The sequence below is a fragment of the Poecilia reticulata genome, linkage group LG21, assembly GCF_000633615.1.
Source record: "Poecilia reticulata strain Guanapo linkage group LG21, Guppy_female_1.0+MT, whole genome shotgun sequence".
Lineage (NCBI taxonomy): Eukaryota > Metazoa > Chordata > Actinopteri > Cyprinodontiformes > Poeciliidae > Poecilia > Poecilia reticulata.
In genome coordinates this window covers 16,924,384-16,942,218 of record NC_024351.1, presented here as the reverse complement: position 1 = coordinate 16,942,218, position 17,835 = coordinate 16,924,384, and the positions used below count along the sequence as shown (strand labels likewise).

The window sequence follows — 17,835 nt, the reverse complement described above, 5'->3', positions numbered from 1 at the left end:
AAAGCAACAAAGAGCTTCACAGAAACACTGGCAAGATTTCAGCTGGACTGAAAATACACTATAATATACATATCTTTTTTTTATTTACTCTTATAGTTTTCAGCAAAACTCCATTAGGCGAAATCATTCAGTATTTCAGAGAGGGCAGTAAATCTAAGAATGATAAATAATTCCTCAGATTTATGAGATTTGTTGAGATTTTTGGTTTGGTTCACTGAAACAACTTCCAAAAATAAAGTTCAGAGAGAGTGAGGTAATGTTTTTTTTTTTTGCCAATCTCTCCATCAGTATTTCCAGAAGCATTCATGTGTGCCTAAACTTTCTCCCTTACACACACACACACACACACACACACACACACGCACGCACACACACACGCGGGTGCGCACACACGACACACAAACAGGCAAACATCTGCGTGGGAGAGCGTTCAAAGTCCTTCACGGCAGCAGCGGCGCTCGGCCCCAACAAAGCGTGTTATTAGCAGTCGACACCGCGCAGCGTTACTGCTGACACTCAACGCAAATGACTGTAATTACACACCGAGCACAAAGTAAGCTTAAAACAATGAGGAAGAGCCGCTTAGAAACACAACTCAGCTACACTATCACCATTTAGAAAGTTGGTGAGTGGGAAAAAAAAATCATCTTAAACTGTTGAGCTGGTTTTGGATTGAACTTATCCATCTTTGTTATGTTTCCTCCAAATAGATTGGACGGACGTTTTCAGGTTTCTATGGTTTGAGCCCGTCATTTGTTTTACAGTTTCTTTTAGAGTTCAGTTATATTCTTTTTGTAAGTTGTTGTTTTCTTACATTTTTATGTGGAAAAAGTACTATAGAACAATTACCAATTTGATTGAAAACCATAATCAAATTTCCAGTAGTTATTATTGCCAAATTAAAGAAAATTGCAATGGAAATGAAATGAAATATGTAACATAATCTGAAGTCAGTTAACCTTTAGCCAGATGTCTAAGGACTTTGATTTTCAGGACTATCTGCTTATAGTAGGACAGCAAAAATACAAAATATGATTAACTTATATATATATATATATATATATATATATGTGCGTGCGTGCGTGCGTGGACAAATATATATTTGTACATATTACCTCCTCTATTTTCATATTCCTATTCTCAATAGGAACATTTATACACTTAAGTTCAAAATTACTTCCAGGTAAAATAAACATGTTAGCGAAATTAAAAGATTTCTTTTAATTTGATGCCTAAGATGCCTTTCCAACCAAGGCATCTTGCCTTGGTTGGAAAGGCAAGATGCAACTTCTACTACTATTCTATTACAATTGTTACTAATAGCATTAAAAGTGCAGATAAACCAATTATTCTGTTGGCTTTACTCAAAATATTTCACTTTTCTGGCTCCAAAAATAAAAAATAAAGAAAGAAATAAAAAGATTGTGGAGTATATTTAAAACCCACAAGTCTTTACTGATATTAAGCCTCAGACCAAAGCTTTTCACATGTCAGCAGTGATTTTTAAGCCATGTTTGTGAAGCGTGTTTGGTCACCTGGTGTGAGTCACAATGTCGGTGAGCGCCCCGCCCTCCAGGAACTCCATGACGACCCACAGCTCGTCTCCCACCAGGTAACTGTTGTACATGTCCACGACGTTTTCATGATGATAGTCCCTCATGATCACCACCTTCAACAGAGAAGGATGGAAAAAGCTGAATGTAAATTAATGTTTCAGAAATTGCTCGTTTGTTCAAAGGTTTGTAAAAATAAAAATAAATCCAATTTGCAACACTAAAGAAGTCACATATTCAACAATCAATGTCAAATCCATTGTGTTAAAAGAAAATCTGTTTGAATTTTCACAAGTTAAAATAAAATATGTTCTACAAAACATCTTACAGTTTCGCCATTTAATAATTATAACTTGTTTATTGGATAAAATGTAACGTTTCCCTTCTGATGCAGGCTTAACCTTAATGGGATTACATTCAGAAATAATGGGATTACATGAGGCAAATTGGTTCCCAAGTGAAGAACCACTGCCTCAAAGCGCTGCTCATCCATGCACCCGGTCTTTTTGTCTCTCCAAAACACAGAAACCAGAACCTGTGTGTAGGTCCACTTCAGCCTCCGTGTAACATTAGAACCACTGAGCAGTTTGTGCCAATTTGTACATATATAAGCAACAAAAAAACTAACTAAAATTTCCAGTTACGTCTACTGTGTGCATGCACATCTCTGAATAAATTACTCGCTTAATGCTATCGGAGTAAACACTTGCTCAATTTGCAAATAAGTGCAATTACAGATGCAGAAATGTCTTAGTAATTGAATTGCCTTCGCTATTTAAAAAAATAAAAAAGTGGCAAGATTAACTATTTTTTTTATTACCTGACAAAACAGATTTATTTTTTGTGTGTTCCACACCAAGTAGCATGTTTAATGATGCTACACAGACCAGCTCCAGTTCTGCTGCTGCTTATTGAAGTCGTCAACAATCTGTGACAAATAATATCCGTGCAGGAATCCAAAATGAAACCATTAAATTCCTCCTGGAAACAAATCTACCGGGATAATCCCTCATGAACATTAAAGACAGCAGTAAGGTTGAGCTGCATCAGTATTAGTTCCCCCCCTCACCTCATTAAAGAGCAGCTCTCTCCTCTGCTGTTTTCTGAGGTCCATCTTCTTGACCGCCACCTGCTTGCCGCTGTGCTTCTCGCTGGCGATGCACACGATCCCCGTGGAGCCCTCGCCAATCTTGATGAAGTTGTCCAGGTATTCCCGAGGGTCGCCTGTTGGCGAGCAAAGCCTTTTCTTTAACAAAAAAAAAAAAAAAAAAAAAATCCCACTCCGAAGGAAGCCACAGCATCCACCTGTGCTTCCGTGCTTCTTTTCTGCCGTTCTCACCTGGGTTGACCACCAGCTGGAGTGCAGCTCTGAACTGCTCATGGGAGACTCTGGAAGGCTGCGTGTCGGAGCTTGACCCCCACGAAGGAGGAGGATAAGCCCCTGGGGGTATGTAAGGGGATGAAGGCTGCGAGTAGGCCCCCTGGATGAACACAGACACATGCAAATCGAGACAAAACAGAAAGAATAAAGACGTTTCGCTTTTGTAATTTTGGTGAGATTCTCTTTTTAAAGGAAGTTCTGAGCACAGAAAAAAAAGAAGAAAAAAGCCAAAATTAGACTTGTGAGCTGATACCATATAGGGTTGAAGGGGTTATTAATATAGGGTTTTGGTAGGTTTCGCCAACTCACTTTTAAGTGTCTTTAAAGGCAATTTTGAGATCATTATGAATTAAATTTAAAACATATATCTTCACAGAAATGTGCAAACTTTGTCCAGGCAACTTGTGGCAAATTTACACTTAGCATGGTAGACGCAAAAAACAGTATCTAGCTAAAACACTAGCTAGATAATGTTTTTGCCTCAACTGTCTCGAGTCAGAAGAATGCAATGAAGATGTCTGACTGCGACTCAAATTTTTTTTCCAGACAAAAAAAAACATACAGATCAAATACCTCTGTCAAGACAAAACGTAGGACCTGTAATTGACATAATAAAGGCTAACTTGCTTTTCTTTATAAATTTAAGAAATTTAAATGTGAAACCTCTGGGATTGATTTTATATAGATTAAATTCAAGAGAATTATGAGCAACTCTGATCCTTTTCATGAGATCATCTGAGAAAACCAGAGTGTCTTTAATCAGAGGCTTTTTCCAAATCCGGTGTAACACAGACCTTTACAGGAGATCTTTCGTACAAACAGCCATCACCCTCTTTGAAGAATCTGAATCGACATGAGTTAAAACAAGATTTCATTTCCCTTTGGGATCAATAAAGCATTTGTGAATTTGAATCTTAAGGTCTTCATTTTAGATACACGATTTTAAGACTTTTAAAAACTCTTCAAGGATGTGTGTGGACACCCTAATAAAAACTCATTTCCGGTCTTAATTTGGCAGAAAATGATCATCACATAAAAAAAGGGAAAAAGTTATTTCAGTTTATGCTGTTATTATTATTATACAGCCAGTAAATGTTATTTATATATGTGGGGAAGAAAGGCATGTTTTTGTCAGAAGACCGGACCATACTGTACCTGCGGGGTGTACGGTGGGCTGGGCTGGGAGGGGGGATGATGGTACGGAGAGGGCTTGTAATGGTGAAACATGGGGGGGTAAGGAAGGTGTGCTGGTGGGTAGCCGGGCGGTTTGGTGTGGCTCTGAGGTAGCTTGAGAGGCCCTCGAAGGTAGGTGTCGCCACCTGCAACTTGGGGACTTTCGTCACGCGATGAACGCTCATAATCACCCTGAAAGAAAAGGGCCAGTGTCGGTGATTTAAACCTAACACACAGATGAAAAGACAATTCATAGTCGGGATCTTCATGTTTGACTGACTCAGTCAGACATGTTTAAATATTAAATAAAAAAATGTGAAAATGAGTATTGGAATAGAAGTATCGAGTTACAAACTGATGCCGATTACATGACTTACAAGCATTTCATTGGAGCCTGAGGTAGAGTGAAATGTTTTTTTTTTTATTGTAAGTTACCTAATAAATGTAAGCATATGGATAGATGGAGAAAATGTAAAGCATATATAAAAGTGTGATGTGTTATAAACGTTCGTGTACAAGTTTAAAGAAAAAATGTAGGAATTAATATGACAAATATCAGCCGTAAAAACCGCACTGTGTAAAAAAAATGAAGGCGCTGTGAGTCTCAGACTAAATTAAATTACTTACGCCACACCTTCCAGGAATGATGCTCGACCAGCATTTTTCTTTTCTTTTTTTTTGTTCTTCACAAGTATACTGAGGGTAAATTAAAAACCCCTTTATCCTCCTCTTTATTGGCTTCCTTCTGTGCCATTTGTCTTTACCCTGACACATATACACTCCCACATGTGTACAGACAGGGCAGGAGGAGGAGTCCTGATGTGTTGGGATGGTGTATAATTACATGGTTTGGACTCTTTCAATCAATCTGTGCGAGGCAGGTGTTGGAGGGGGAGCCGGGAGCCCCCCGTTACTTATTTGCCCCCCTCGGTCTCCTCCCCAGCCTCACCCGGAGTCGGCCGGCGCTGTAAGCTGGCTGTCAGCCAAGGGTCTCCTGATCCATGTTGGTTAAACGCACATTAATCTGAGTTTGGCAGGGTAATCAACAACCCAACTCAACTGTGAAATTGAATTCCGCGGTGGAACATCGTTCGGCCAGTTTTATGCTAAGGCTGCAGAAAGGGAAAGTGCCGCAACATCAATTTGTCACCGAGAGCTGCCGCACCGAGCTCTCGCACTCCGGCACGAAACACTGAGGCAGAGAGAGGGGAGAGGAGACTCCATGCTGTCTACGATTACATCCCAAACAGCTCCCAACAATAGCGGGGAAAGAGAAGGATTTACTTTAAGGGTGTGTGGGGGTGTGAGTGGGCTGACGGAGAGAAAACGAAAAAATGGTTGCAGAGGGAAGAAAAGGTTGGGTTGCGCTACTCTTTTTTTTTTTTACCTCTTTATTCCTTTTTGAGCAGGATCTTAAACAATCGAAGAAAACATTAAGCGCATTAACTCTCACATTGTCATCATTTGGAGAAGAACTAAAAATGCTGCTACTATAATGCTCTAAAAAGGAAAATGCCACGTCAGCAGTTTTATAATAAGCCTTTATATCTATGGAACCTTTGAAACATTTAAACAATATTTTGTGCTTTCAAATGAAATTAGAAACATTATACCTTTGCTGCACAGTTTGTGAGTCTGTGCAAAAATAAATAGATAAATATAAATGGCCAAACTTGCGCTGCGTCAAAAAAAAACAACAAAAAAACCCGGAGAAATGACCTTCTCCCGAATCACTTTTCTGCTACTCTTGCATTCTCTGTGGCTGTTTTTTCTCAGAGTGGCTATTTACTGAGGCACACAGGTTAAATGGGTTTTCACTGCGGCACCCTGGGATCTACATCAGCAAACCCAGTTTTCCCTCTCCGCCGCCCGACTTACTGTGAGGAAGGGAGCGAAGTGGTGAGCTGTGATAACGATAATAATGAGCTTAATGAGGCTTCGATGGCTCCGAAGAGTGATGCGGAGACTTCACACACCTTACAAAATGACCACTTTTCTCTCGCTCATAATCATATTTTACCCCCTGATGTTGCAACTATCTGACTGTTTTGTACTAAAGGAAAACATAACTCCTCGAGAGATTGGCTTAGGACAATTCATTCAAGGAAAAGACGGTTATTTTTGGACCCAATATTGAGATACTTTGTTATTTGTGAAAGGCGATTTCTGGATTTGCTGCTGCAGTTTACAACCATTATTTTTAGAAGTATAAAAAATACGCAAGAATACTTCTTTGTCAAAGTGAAGTCTGTGTAGCAAAGCGCTATCCTGTTGCTCTCAGCAGGTGACCTTTTCTTGTAAGTTCAAGCTATTATTATTATGAATATGAAGGTAGTAAGCTCAAATGTCTAAAAATGGTAATTTTGATTCATCATAATTACGTTCAAGAGATTTTGAATATCTTCCAAATGAAGAATCCGATTTTGACTCGCCAAAATATAACCGATATCTTAAATTATTATTCCTACTAGTCAGACTGTGAATGCCGATACCTTAAGTCACCATTGGAGAGAATCAAAGTGTGGCTTCAAAATGCATTGTCAGATATCTGGAACGTAATTACGTGTAGTGAGTTGAAACAAATTGTATGTTAAAACTGATTGCCATAAGCTCAGTGTAGGATGCAGAATGGGCGACGCCGTCCAAGCAGAGTTTTCTGTTTTAGTCCCTTCTCTTCAGTGTCAATTTAATTGATTCAGCTTTATGAGAAACATTTGAACATATACATTTTCAAGTTCTAGTAAGATAGGTAAAAGCATTTTGGGTGTTATCTAAACATATTCTTCTCATTTTAAGCAATGCAGTAGTTACTCTTTTACAGTATAGTAACTCAGTTACTAAGTGGGTAAATTAGATATAGTTACCAGTTTTTTTAAAGAAACTAGTAACTAATTACTTTTGGAAGTAGCTTGATGAACACTGAATATTTGTAGGGAAGAAAAAAAAGGTATTCTTGGTTTTTTGTTGTTTAAATAATATTGTTAAATTCGTGTCTGGCCTTGTTCTCCTGAGTCTAACATCCTGTATAGTCTGGTCTTGTGAGTCGATTGTATACATGAGTCTGAGTCCACTCATGTACTCAGACATGAGTGGACATTTCCTATTGACAATTATATTCACTACAATGTAAATATATATCTGCTCCATCTCTAATTCTGCGTAATCTCAACATGACATTGGTATAACTGCATTGCTATTGTGCCACTTCTTTGCAGATGACATGCTTGTGTGAATGGACCAAAAAACAATCAACCTAATCTAAAGTTTTTCTGCAAGTTGTCGGTTCTTTCTACTCGGTGCTGAGAGGAATTATTTTTCCTTTAGGCCCATCATGCAGCATTATTGAACTTATTACAGTTTTCCAAATGTATCTGGACAAGAATAGAAAGATCAGTCTTACTCTCTGTATTGAGATTTCTCCCTTCGTACGTTCATGTCTGTCTGATTCCGTCCAGAACAACGACTCTCCTCCACTCCTTTTGTTCTACGTTCCTGTCCAATCAGTCGATATCAGCATTAATTGATCTGTTTGCAGCGACAGCGGCCACTGCAGAGGAGTAATTCTTTATGTGTCAGTTCCTGCCTCCTTCAGGGAAGAGTAAATTAAAGCTGACACCATCTATCTGGCCTAGGGACTACAGTTAAGGATCACAATGAGGAAAGTGAGAAGGAGTGGATTTTCAAAAGAACTGGAGGTGGGTGAGAGATGGAACTAACTGTAGGGAAACTTCTGTGTAATTTTCTCTGAAATGTTGCAACAGGCTCGTCAGGGGGCGTGATGAAACGTGTTTCCTATAATTTGATCGCTGGACAATTTAAAGCAAACACCATAAAAAAAAATTTTTTTTTAAATCCCTGTCAATGTTTAAGATTTTCACTAGGAGAATATTCAGCTTTTGTGTTTTTAAACGCTCACCTTGCCTATCGTTTGTGAGTTGGCAAGACTCTCGGAGAGACGAGGGTAGGTGTAGGAGCTGTACGGGTGGGCCTGAGGAGGGTTCCTCAAAGTCCCGCTGGTGGCATAGGGAACATTTTGCTCCTGCAACCCGGACCCTGACCTAGATCGCTGCCTAATAGCTGGTGTCGGGCTCGTCTGGGTCACGTAGGAGCTCTTAGGTCTCTTGTCATATTCGTCCCTCAAGCCGCCGTAGCTCCACTCGCTGTCCGGGTAGTTGATCTGCTCGCTGTGGAGAGAGGCCCGGGAAGGCGTGCCGACTGAAGTGTCCCGGTAGTCCTGACTGGACGAGCCCCCAACTGACGCTCGGTAGTAGCCGCTGGAGCCCACTCCGCTACCGACCGTGGAGGCCACCTCATCGGCCGAGCGCCCTTTGCTCTCCAAATAGGTGTGGTAGTCTGGCGGGAGCTTCCCATAGTCAGATTTTTGAGGCATGGCGTCGGGGTAGAAGGGGCTGCGGATGGGGTGGGAATGGCCATTCTGCTTGGTGAACCGGTAATGCCTCCCAACAGCCCAGTCTCCATCTATGGAGAAGCTTGGCTTGCCGGCTTCCAGGGAAAAGTCCCTGCTGGAGGTATCCAGATCGCACGAGTAGCGGGAGTAGTAGTGGTTGAATCCATTCTCCTCTAGAGCAGCGAGATGTCCGCTGCCTAGAGGTTTGGAGCTGATTCCAGCCTGCTGGACGCCCGGTGGGCTCTCTTTGCGCAGGGAGTTGGAGCGTGTCACTGAAATGTTGTCAAACTCCTCTAGCAGGCCGTTAATAGATGCATCTTTGGGTGGCCGGTTCCCTCGAACAATGGTCTAAAGGAAGAACAAAGACATTTACATTTAACACACAAGAGAGCCTGAAAGCAGAGGGACACAGCCATTGGGTAAGTAGATAAAGTTATAATTAATTCATTCCAAACTGGAAAGTGAATAAAATGAATTGAAATCCTTGTTCAATCAACCTTCGTTACAGCAAACATTTTTCAAGATGGAATTTCAATTCATCTGTGTCGGGGCTTTGTAACAAGTATGAAATGAATCATCACTTGCAGTAAATGTCATCTCAAAGAACGGCAGGCATCAGTTTATGGAACCACTAATTGTAAGAAATAACATAAAAAATATATTTTTTAAAATAGCATGCTAAGAAGTGCATTAAGATAAATGGCGAAATACCTCATGAGCTAAAAAAAAAAAAAAAAGGCTCTGTGGATTAAAGGAGCTAATTCCTGCTCCATTTCCCTCGCAACAGATTAGCTTCATTTCCAGTGGGCTGATCAGGTTACATTAATAATCGTGAAGTGGGGTTTCATGCTTACAAGTCAAATGAGCACACCAACATGCACCTACAAAGAAATGAGTAAGTCAGGGAGAGAGCGGAGAAAGGGCCGACATGCTTGCATCTGCTTCAAAGCGCAGGAAGAGTGCTGCTTATCCCCTCCTACCTTGCTAAGCCTTTTTTACAAGGCTGTGCCGTGAGTCATGTGGGGACCGAAGCTGCAGCCTTGCACCTATGAATGTAATCTGCGTGCATGCATGGTGTGTGTGCCTGTACACAGTTTATACAGTGACAATGCTGAGTCTCAGTACTTTCACTTCATGAAAGCAACCTGTTCACACACTTCTCTCAATTTGTCTCAATATTTCATGAAACAGTATGTTTGAACAACAAATGACTAGGGAATCATTGAGCCGTGGGGATTATTAAAAAATTTAAACTGTTATGTCATCTATCGAGAGGTGCGTTCCTTCAGGAGTCATAATCACAAAATTAGTAAAAATGTTGATGTTCTTTGAAGACCCCAGAAATTTATAAGAGAACTTCAGTGAACAAACATAATGATGAAGACTAAGAGACGCACCACACTGGGTGGAGACACAGATAAGGACAAGCTCAAATAAAACGGTATCCCAAAAATGAAACATTTCAAAGAGAACTGTTCAAACTGCTACTCAGAAATGCAAAAAGGGTGGCACAAGTGGAAACTTGCCATAAAACTGAAAATGTAGGTTTGGACTTTTGTCTCTCTTAATAATAAACACATTTATTTAAAAACTGCTTTTAGTGTTTTCTTCTGTCGTCTTTGGTTAATATTTAAATATTTCTGATGTTCTGAAAAAAATAAGTGTGACAAGCATGCAAAAAAAGGGAAAACAGGATATTCACATTAGTTCACAACACTATGCTTTCAATTGTGTTTAATCAAAAGTATTTATTTAACTGTGACTTCAAAATTCTATACATGTCACGGGTTTTCCAATTTTTCTTTTCTTGAGTATCTACAACCACACAAAACTTTAAATCTCCCCATTAATCACCAGAATCACCCAAATCATTTCTCCTTGATGTGATTGCAGAGCAGATTTAAAAGTTCAGCTAACTAAACTATAAATAGACTGAGGCTTAATCATCAGAGCTGTCAAAATAATTAGCGTCCTGATTTATATTCGACATTTCATAATCTTTGAAATACTCTGTCTTTGGAAAGAAAACCTCAACATCAACTAAACTTAAACCAAGTAATTTTTCTTTGGACAGCAACCGTAATCTTGCTTACAGCAACAAACCAGCCTAAACTGTTTGCATGGATGTTTGTCAATCATTTCCTCTAATGCAGGTGTTTGTTAAACCCAACTCTCAGTGCAGGAGCGTCGCATCAGCAAGTTTTTACTCTTTGACAGTCACGCAGCTGTCACTCTGTGGCGTCTCATGTCACATGTGCTGAGGAAGAGTGTCAGAAAACCCCAGACGACGATTCCTCAACAGTATTCTACTGGCACAGATACTGCAAGTGGTCATGGCAAACGCACACCGCTCTCCTCGTCTCATTCATCTGTGGCGGGATGGTTTTGACTCTGAGCTCACAGACTCATGTCTGTCATATTAATTGCGATGACAAAAATAAAAATAGAAAAAAAGAAAAGAAAAGAAAAAAAGAAACAGAAAACACTGAAGTTACAAAAAAAGTAACTAAGAAATAAATCACAAAGGCATTAAATTACAGAACAATATCAAAGTGGAAAATTACTTTTGGGGAAATAGAAATTAATTTTAGACAATATCAGTCAACATCAGTCGAGTAATATCTCAGTATTGAATTAGATCTCAGGCATCTCCTGAAGTGGCGTTTTTGTCTCGTTCCACTTCCTTCATGATTAGCCTCTTAGTCACCATGAACTCAACTCTGGAATTACTTGGAAACCCTGAAATCTGATCTTTTTCCCACCAGGTAACACACCCTGCCAGTAACTCCAACACTTTGCACAAAGGATACGCCTGATTTCACTTACAAAGATGTTGTTCAGATCTGGGAATAATTCTACATGTAAGTCAGAAATCTGACAGGATTTACAATTTACTTTGGCAGCAATGCAAATCAGTAGTAATGAATTGTGTGTAGCTGGCTAGCAAGGGTATGTTAGCAGTTACCGCGGCGTAGATTTCTGAGTTTGCCTGACAGAAAAGTCCCACAAGAAAAAAAAAACATAGAATAAACAATTAAATAATCTTAAGACCAATTATTTACATATTTAAGGCCAACTTACGTTTTTTAAATTGATTTAAGACATTTTAAGGCCTTGATTTCAGATACATGAATTTTAAGCTTTTTAAGGATCATATGCATCAGCAGACAACAATAAGGCTTATCCAGATAAGCAAAGAGCAGTGAAGTATCAATGATACAAGAAGCTCATCAAATTACAGTATCTGACTTGAAATAAGACAACAAATTCTAGAAAACTGTACTGCTTTATGTGCAAATAACGTGAAATTGTGGTTGAAAGTAAACGGTATAAACATGAAGACGTCTATTCATGTCTAAAAGTGGTTTAAAGGGGGTTGAGTTCAACAAGTGTTTTTGTTTAGTCAATTTGGACGAGACCTCTGGGTTGAAAATATCTAATTTTCAGCGTATGTTTCCTGAGCTCAAGGACACTCAACTTTAAAAATGTCAATGGAAGTGTAGTTTTTAGACATCAGGGAGAATTTCTGTGCTTTATTCTTCTAGGTACGAGCCAAACTGGGGATTCGATATTTACAAGTCATTATTTATCCAACAGAAATTGTGCTTCCACAACACACCCTCCTCTCCCTTTGGCTTCATTGTTTTTGCAAACCTCGCTCCCTCACTTTAACAGTCCAGTTGTTCTCTCCTGCCTGACAGCTGTAGGCTGCATGACGTCGTAAACTGCAACCCAAGGTGAAAAGGGCCATAAAAGCAGAGAGTAAAACCTAGCCGCAGGGCGGACGGTCTTTAAAACAGGTCACCAAATGGAAATCTATCATGCTGGGTACAGATGTTGCAGGGAGCACACAAGGTAAACATGAGTCTGTAGCGTCAAGTTATGTAATAACGTAATAAAGATAAAACATAAAATCATTAAAATCCTTGAACGCATTGCGCTATACTTTCTGCAACAAATCCTATAAAATCATCACATTTTGCGTCGATTATTAAAAAATTCAGAGGCATGTCTATTTTTTTTTTATTTAGAAATGATAATGTAATAATGTAGCGCATTATGTAATGAACAATCACAAACGGTTTGTGTTCATCTTAGCCATCATACTGCGATCATAACAATCATGATGTAGATTCTATACACAATTAAATCAAATGCTGAACTTTTGGTCATTTAGTTGCCTTCTCACACTCATAGCCAGAACCCTGGGTGTTAAACCTACATGCCATTCAAGGCAAAAAGATTCAAAGGATTTTAGTGCATTTTACATCATATTACAAAATAGTTTTATTACATTTTTTAAAAAATTTTTACGTTATTACGTATTGTGGTATTACTATATGCGTTATAAGGACTGAAGTCACAATGGTCAGAGATCAAAAAGTGCTTCTTAAAATTTTGTCACACTAAGAGTCTCACCTCTCGCCTCAACTCTACTTAGGTGAAAATCTTCAAAATGAGGCTACCGCATCGAGTCACGCTACTTGAGGATGTTGGTGATTCAGAACTAATTCAATTGGCAAACAAGATCAGGGAGTGCCGGTTATCTCATAAGACATAATCATCCCCATTTGGTTTGTAATCAAAAGGACCGTGTCAAAGGAGCATGACAAGTACGGGGTGGCGAACGGGGGGAGAAAAGAGTCAAGACGAACAAGGCAGGCGACTAAAACCGAGAGGAGGACCGAGGTGCAAAGGCGAGAGGGAGAGACAAGGTTAATTGTGTGCCGAATCACTGTCAAACCGCCAGCATCAAGCTTGGAAATCTTCCCATTAATTTGAATTAAGGGTCTGATATTGGCTCCTGTGCTCGGCTCGCCCTCCCTCCTCCTCCTCCGTCGCCGTCTTTCGTCGTCCTTACAGCTTGGCGAGCCTTGTGAACGGGTCGCCTTCAGCGGCGGCGGTGACAGCGGCTATATTTCACCAGCATGCGCCGTTGGCCTGTCCTTTAGTGATAAGCTGTAATAGATCTACTCTCTCAACTCAGCACGGCCTTTTCACGGGAACGGAAAGGAAAGGCGGAAAGGAAAAAGAAGGAAAAATACTGACTTTCTTTAGGAAGGTAATCATACAAAGGGAGGAGATGTTGGAAGAAACTGAGTCAGCTTAAACAATAAAAAAAAAGAAAGAAAGATAGGAAAGGATGGAGGTGAGGGGAGGGAGTGACGTAGAAAGAGAGCATGAAAAATGAGGCTCGTTGAGAGATAAGAGGGGGATTAACCTTGCTGGTAATGAAGGGAGGGTGTGACGAGAAGATGGAGGGAGGCAGAGAGGGGGAGATAATTAATGAGCTTGCCCTTCCCGTGACTCCTTCCAAGAACCCGGGTTGGGCGGACGCGCCTGGCTGGCCAGCAGGGTCCCGGGACAGCTGAGGAGCCGATCGGCAGAGCTGCTGCTCAGATCCTCCGCACTGCAGCTTTTGTTTGAGCTTCTAACGCGACCCAGTCCACCACTACAAGATCTGGAGGCCATTTATGGATGAAGATTCACTCACACCTTGTTCAATTTGCTCCAAAGTCTTTCAGTACGACGGAAATGAATACGGGAGGTGAATATTAAGAAGCGTCTGATTAAAATCTATGTTTATGAATGTACATTAATCATTTAGTTTGCTTTACTTCAAAGCATTTACTTTAGATTTTCTTACAAACCAGACATGATGCAGAAGAACTTTGTGATTGTTTTACTTACACATATACTTTTGGGAAAATATTTACTTCATCCCAACTGAAAAAAACAATAGACTTTGGCATCTATTTCCTGTTTTATGGATCGTCTTTCCAACAATAAAGATCTATTCACTTTGTGTCCTTTGAGCTTAAAATTTTGAATTTATATTTTCACATTTATTTAATTTTATTTGTAACTGTTTATTTTTATTCTTTTGCTAACTAGTTCATTTTTATTCCTATTTATTTTTCACTTTGTGCTCCCAGATGTGATAAATAAATGTGTGGGGGAAACATTTTGTTTGCTTAAAGAGTTATAAAGTGGACAATAAGCAGTACTGATCATTAATTTAAATGACAAACGTTTCCAAAATCACATCGTTTTTGAACCTAGATTGTGAATTTAATATGTATTTATGTATTAAACATACATCAAATATAAATCCTTGCACTAAAGTAAAAGAAGCTGTGATGACTGATACTAGAATAAATATGTACTTGATTCATCCATCCATCCATTTTCTTACACCCTTGTCCCTTAGTCGGGTCGGGAGGGGTGCTGGTGCCTATCTCCAGCTAACGTTCCGGGTGAAAGGCGGGGTCACCCTGGACAGGTCGCCAGCCTGTCGCAGGGGTTTAAAGATTAAAAAAGCAATATATTTTATGAAATCAACATCCAGCTGACCATACTCGGGACATATAAAGAAAGTGGATTGTAATATAATTTGATGACCTAGTTCTTACTGCATTGAGTCGCAGTCATTAGGGCTGCAGTTTTAAACACAGTGAATCTAAAGTACTGGCTTCCAAAGCTAAATACATTTATAAGCACCACAAATTTGTGTAATATTGCGCCTCTAAAATGGATTACAACAATGCCTGTGCTTCGCTTTAATCATTCAGTGGCTAGATATTTTTTAGCGTGTGATCATGCTCTTAAAGCTCATCACCTACCCCACCTCAAGCCTTTATCTCTGCTTCACACACACACACACACACACACACACACACACACACGCACACACACACACAGTCGTACGCTACTATCCAACAGGGGACATTCCATTGACTTCCATTCATTTCTACAGCCTAACCCTAACCCTTTTCCTAACCCTAACCATCACATACCTAACCCTTTTCCTAACCCTAACCATCACATACCTAACCCTTTTCCTAACCCTAACCAAAAGTCAATTCACACCTTAGTCCTAACTGCAACCCCTGACCCTAAAACAGGGTCATTTCCAAGAGGGGACCTACAAAATGTCCCCTCTTCAACGGTGAGTCCCCTGTTGGTCAGTGTAAAATGACACGCATGTCCCCTGTTGGATAGTTACACATGAACACACACACACACACACACACACACACACTGCAGGAACATTGCCCACTCAGTACACCCACTCCCAACTCTCACAGTCCTGCTGGAGCAGTAGCTGCACACACCATGTTTTCTTTTTTTTTTCTTTTTTTTTGACATTATCTGATGCACTTAAGCGGAACGAGTGAACGTTGGTGCAACAAAAATATTCATCCACCACCATCTGCATCTCAACTCTGCCTCTCTCTCCCAGCCTTTGTGTAATAAACCCAGCGCAGGCACAAGTCTGTGGTTCTCTGTCACGACTCAGGCTGCAGAGGAAAAAAAAACAGAAAGAAAGGAAAGGCACGCATGGGGTTTTACTCGCACACAAACAACACTAGTGTGCTACTATGCTGTGCTCTTCCTGTAGTGCACTATCCTACTGCACCAGTGACCGTTTTATGAAACTCATTGACTGCTTCATGACTAAGATGATATCAGAGAGAAAATGTACGGGAGCAGACATATTACACTGCTGATTAAGAAGGAATTATACAAGATCAAACTGTGACTATACACAAACAGAAGAAAAATCATGTCAGAAGCAAATGTGTATTAGACTTCAAGTAGTTTTAGATAGTAAAATGACTCTTATGCATGACTTGACAAAAAACACGAGATTAAGATGAAAACTTGACTCATTTCAAAAGATTTAAGATGTACTCTACCTCCCTCTGCTGAACAGAAATTGTACTGCAACATGCTGCAATAACACATTTCTATACTTTATACTTTCTTTTCTTAGCTCATATATTAAAATATAATACGAAGTTACTCTTATACTATTAAAAAAAGCTAAATTTTTATGTAGCTATAAAGCTTATTCTTAACATAAAATCAAGGGAAAGTATCATGTTTTCTGTTGTTTAACATTTTTGAAGGTAAAATAAGATATAAAAGCGGATCATCAGCAAACAAACCAGAGAAGTTTGCCAAATATACATCAAGTCTTCTTAAAAGTTTAAAAGGCAAAATTACAGAGGTTAGGCCATTGACTTGTTATCCGATGTTTTGTATTTTGCTGCCCTCTGCTGGTCAAGCGCAGTATTTCCTTAATTGTTTGCCCGGATTGAAGTTACGACGCCTCCACACACGTTAAAATCCCAGGTTTTTGCAATGTAACACAATAGCATGAATGCCTTCCAGTCTTTTTCCACAAACACATATATTCTGTCGAATTCAAATAAAAACATAATCTATTACAGTAAAATATATATGTAAAAGTTAAAAGCTGAAAATAAAATAAAAATAATAAGGGTGAAATAACTTTACTGACAAAGGAATACAGAACAGCCAGATTTCTGGAGCTCATGCCTTACATTAAAATTATTGATAAAAGTCCTAATTCAGATGCAGTAAAATAGAGACTTTGGATTACAATACTGCCTGATAACGAGGCTCGCCTGTAATATTTTGAAAGAGACTTACAAAGTCAGATTCCTTTAAATGTTATTACCCAACACAGAGAAGAGGCTTTAGCTACATGTTCATGATTAAAAGGCTTCGAGCTGCTGACCCGTTTCCTCAGGCTGTCCCACTAACAGCTGTTAGCTACAATACTAAACAACGTCATCCTGCTGTAAACCAAACACTACTAATTCTAACAGATAGGTTTAACTATAGAGAAGTCTGCAAAGCTTAATAACAGTATATGTTTGAAAAATAATCATAAACATAAGAAATAAAGTGATTAAGAGGGGTTGCTAAAAGACAAATCAGCGTCTTGCAGTCTTGTAGCTAAGACAACAGCGACCTCTGGTGTCTAAAGAAAGGGTTACAACTTTATCTGCTCTCTTAAACCAGGGGTGTCGTGTTTTCATGGTACAACTTCACGTAAAATTTCTAATTATGGATAATATCAAATATCTTCTAAAAATACGTCGTCCAGAATAAAAAAATGTGTTGCTATGCACTTAGTTAATTTTGGCTAATTTTTTGTTGGTGAGTCACATAATGAACAAAGCAGAAACAGAAAAAGAGCTAACTAGCTAGCAGCACACCAGGATTGCAGGAACTTTTACAGGCTGCTTAGACCTGAAAAGGTCAATGTTCTGAGAATTTAACTAAAAGCAATATGTGACATTACAGGTAGCATTTATTTATTAATTAACTAAACTATTTATGCCTCTTTCATCATCTTTGTCTCAACACATTTAGTGTGCTTTACATCTTTTACATACATTTTTGGTTGCAGAATGTGGGATAGACAGATTTCATGCAGTAATCCTCTTAGATATTATAGTTTGGATAGAGAATGCTGTATGTATCATGCTGCTGGAAGCTGAGCC

The 17,835-nt window shown here is 39.4% G+C and overlaps 1 protein-coding gene across 4 annotated transcripts in view; it reads right to left on the bottom strand.

Moving 5' to 3' along the window:
• The window catches only part of pak5 (p21 protein (Cdc42/Rac)-activated kinase 5), a 70,488-nt gene that overhangs the window by 5,679 nt on the left and 46,974 nt on the right, over positions 1 to 17,835 (bottom strand). For all 4 annotated transcript variants that reach the window (XM_008398331.2, XM_008398330.2, XM_017302199.1 and 1 more), the window contains 5 exons: positions 8,024 to 8,863; positions 4,090 to 4,299; positions 2,893 to 3,034; positions 2,623 to 2,777; positions 1,536 to 1,669 (listed from right to left, as the gene is read on the bottom strand). In XM_008398331.2, coding sequence (XP_008396553.1) covers positions 1,536 to 1,669; positions 2,623 to 2,777; positions 2,893 to 3,034; positions 4,090 to 4,299; positions 8,024 to 8,863 — 1,481 coding nt within the window. The remainder of the gene's footprint in view (positions 1 to 1,535; positions 1,670 to 2,622; positions 2,778 to 2,892; positions 3,035 to 4,089; positions 4,300 to 8,023; positions 8,864 to 17,835) is intronic.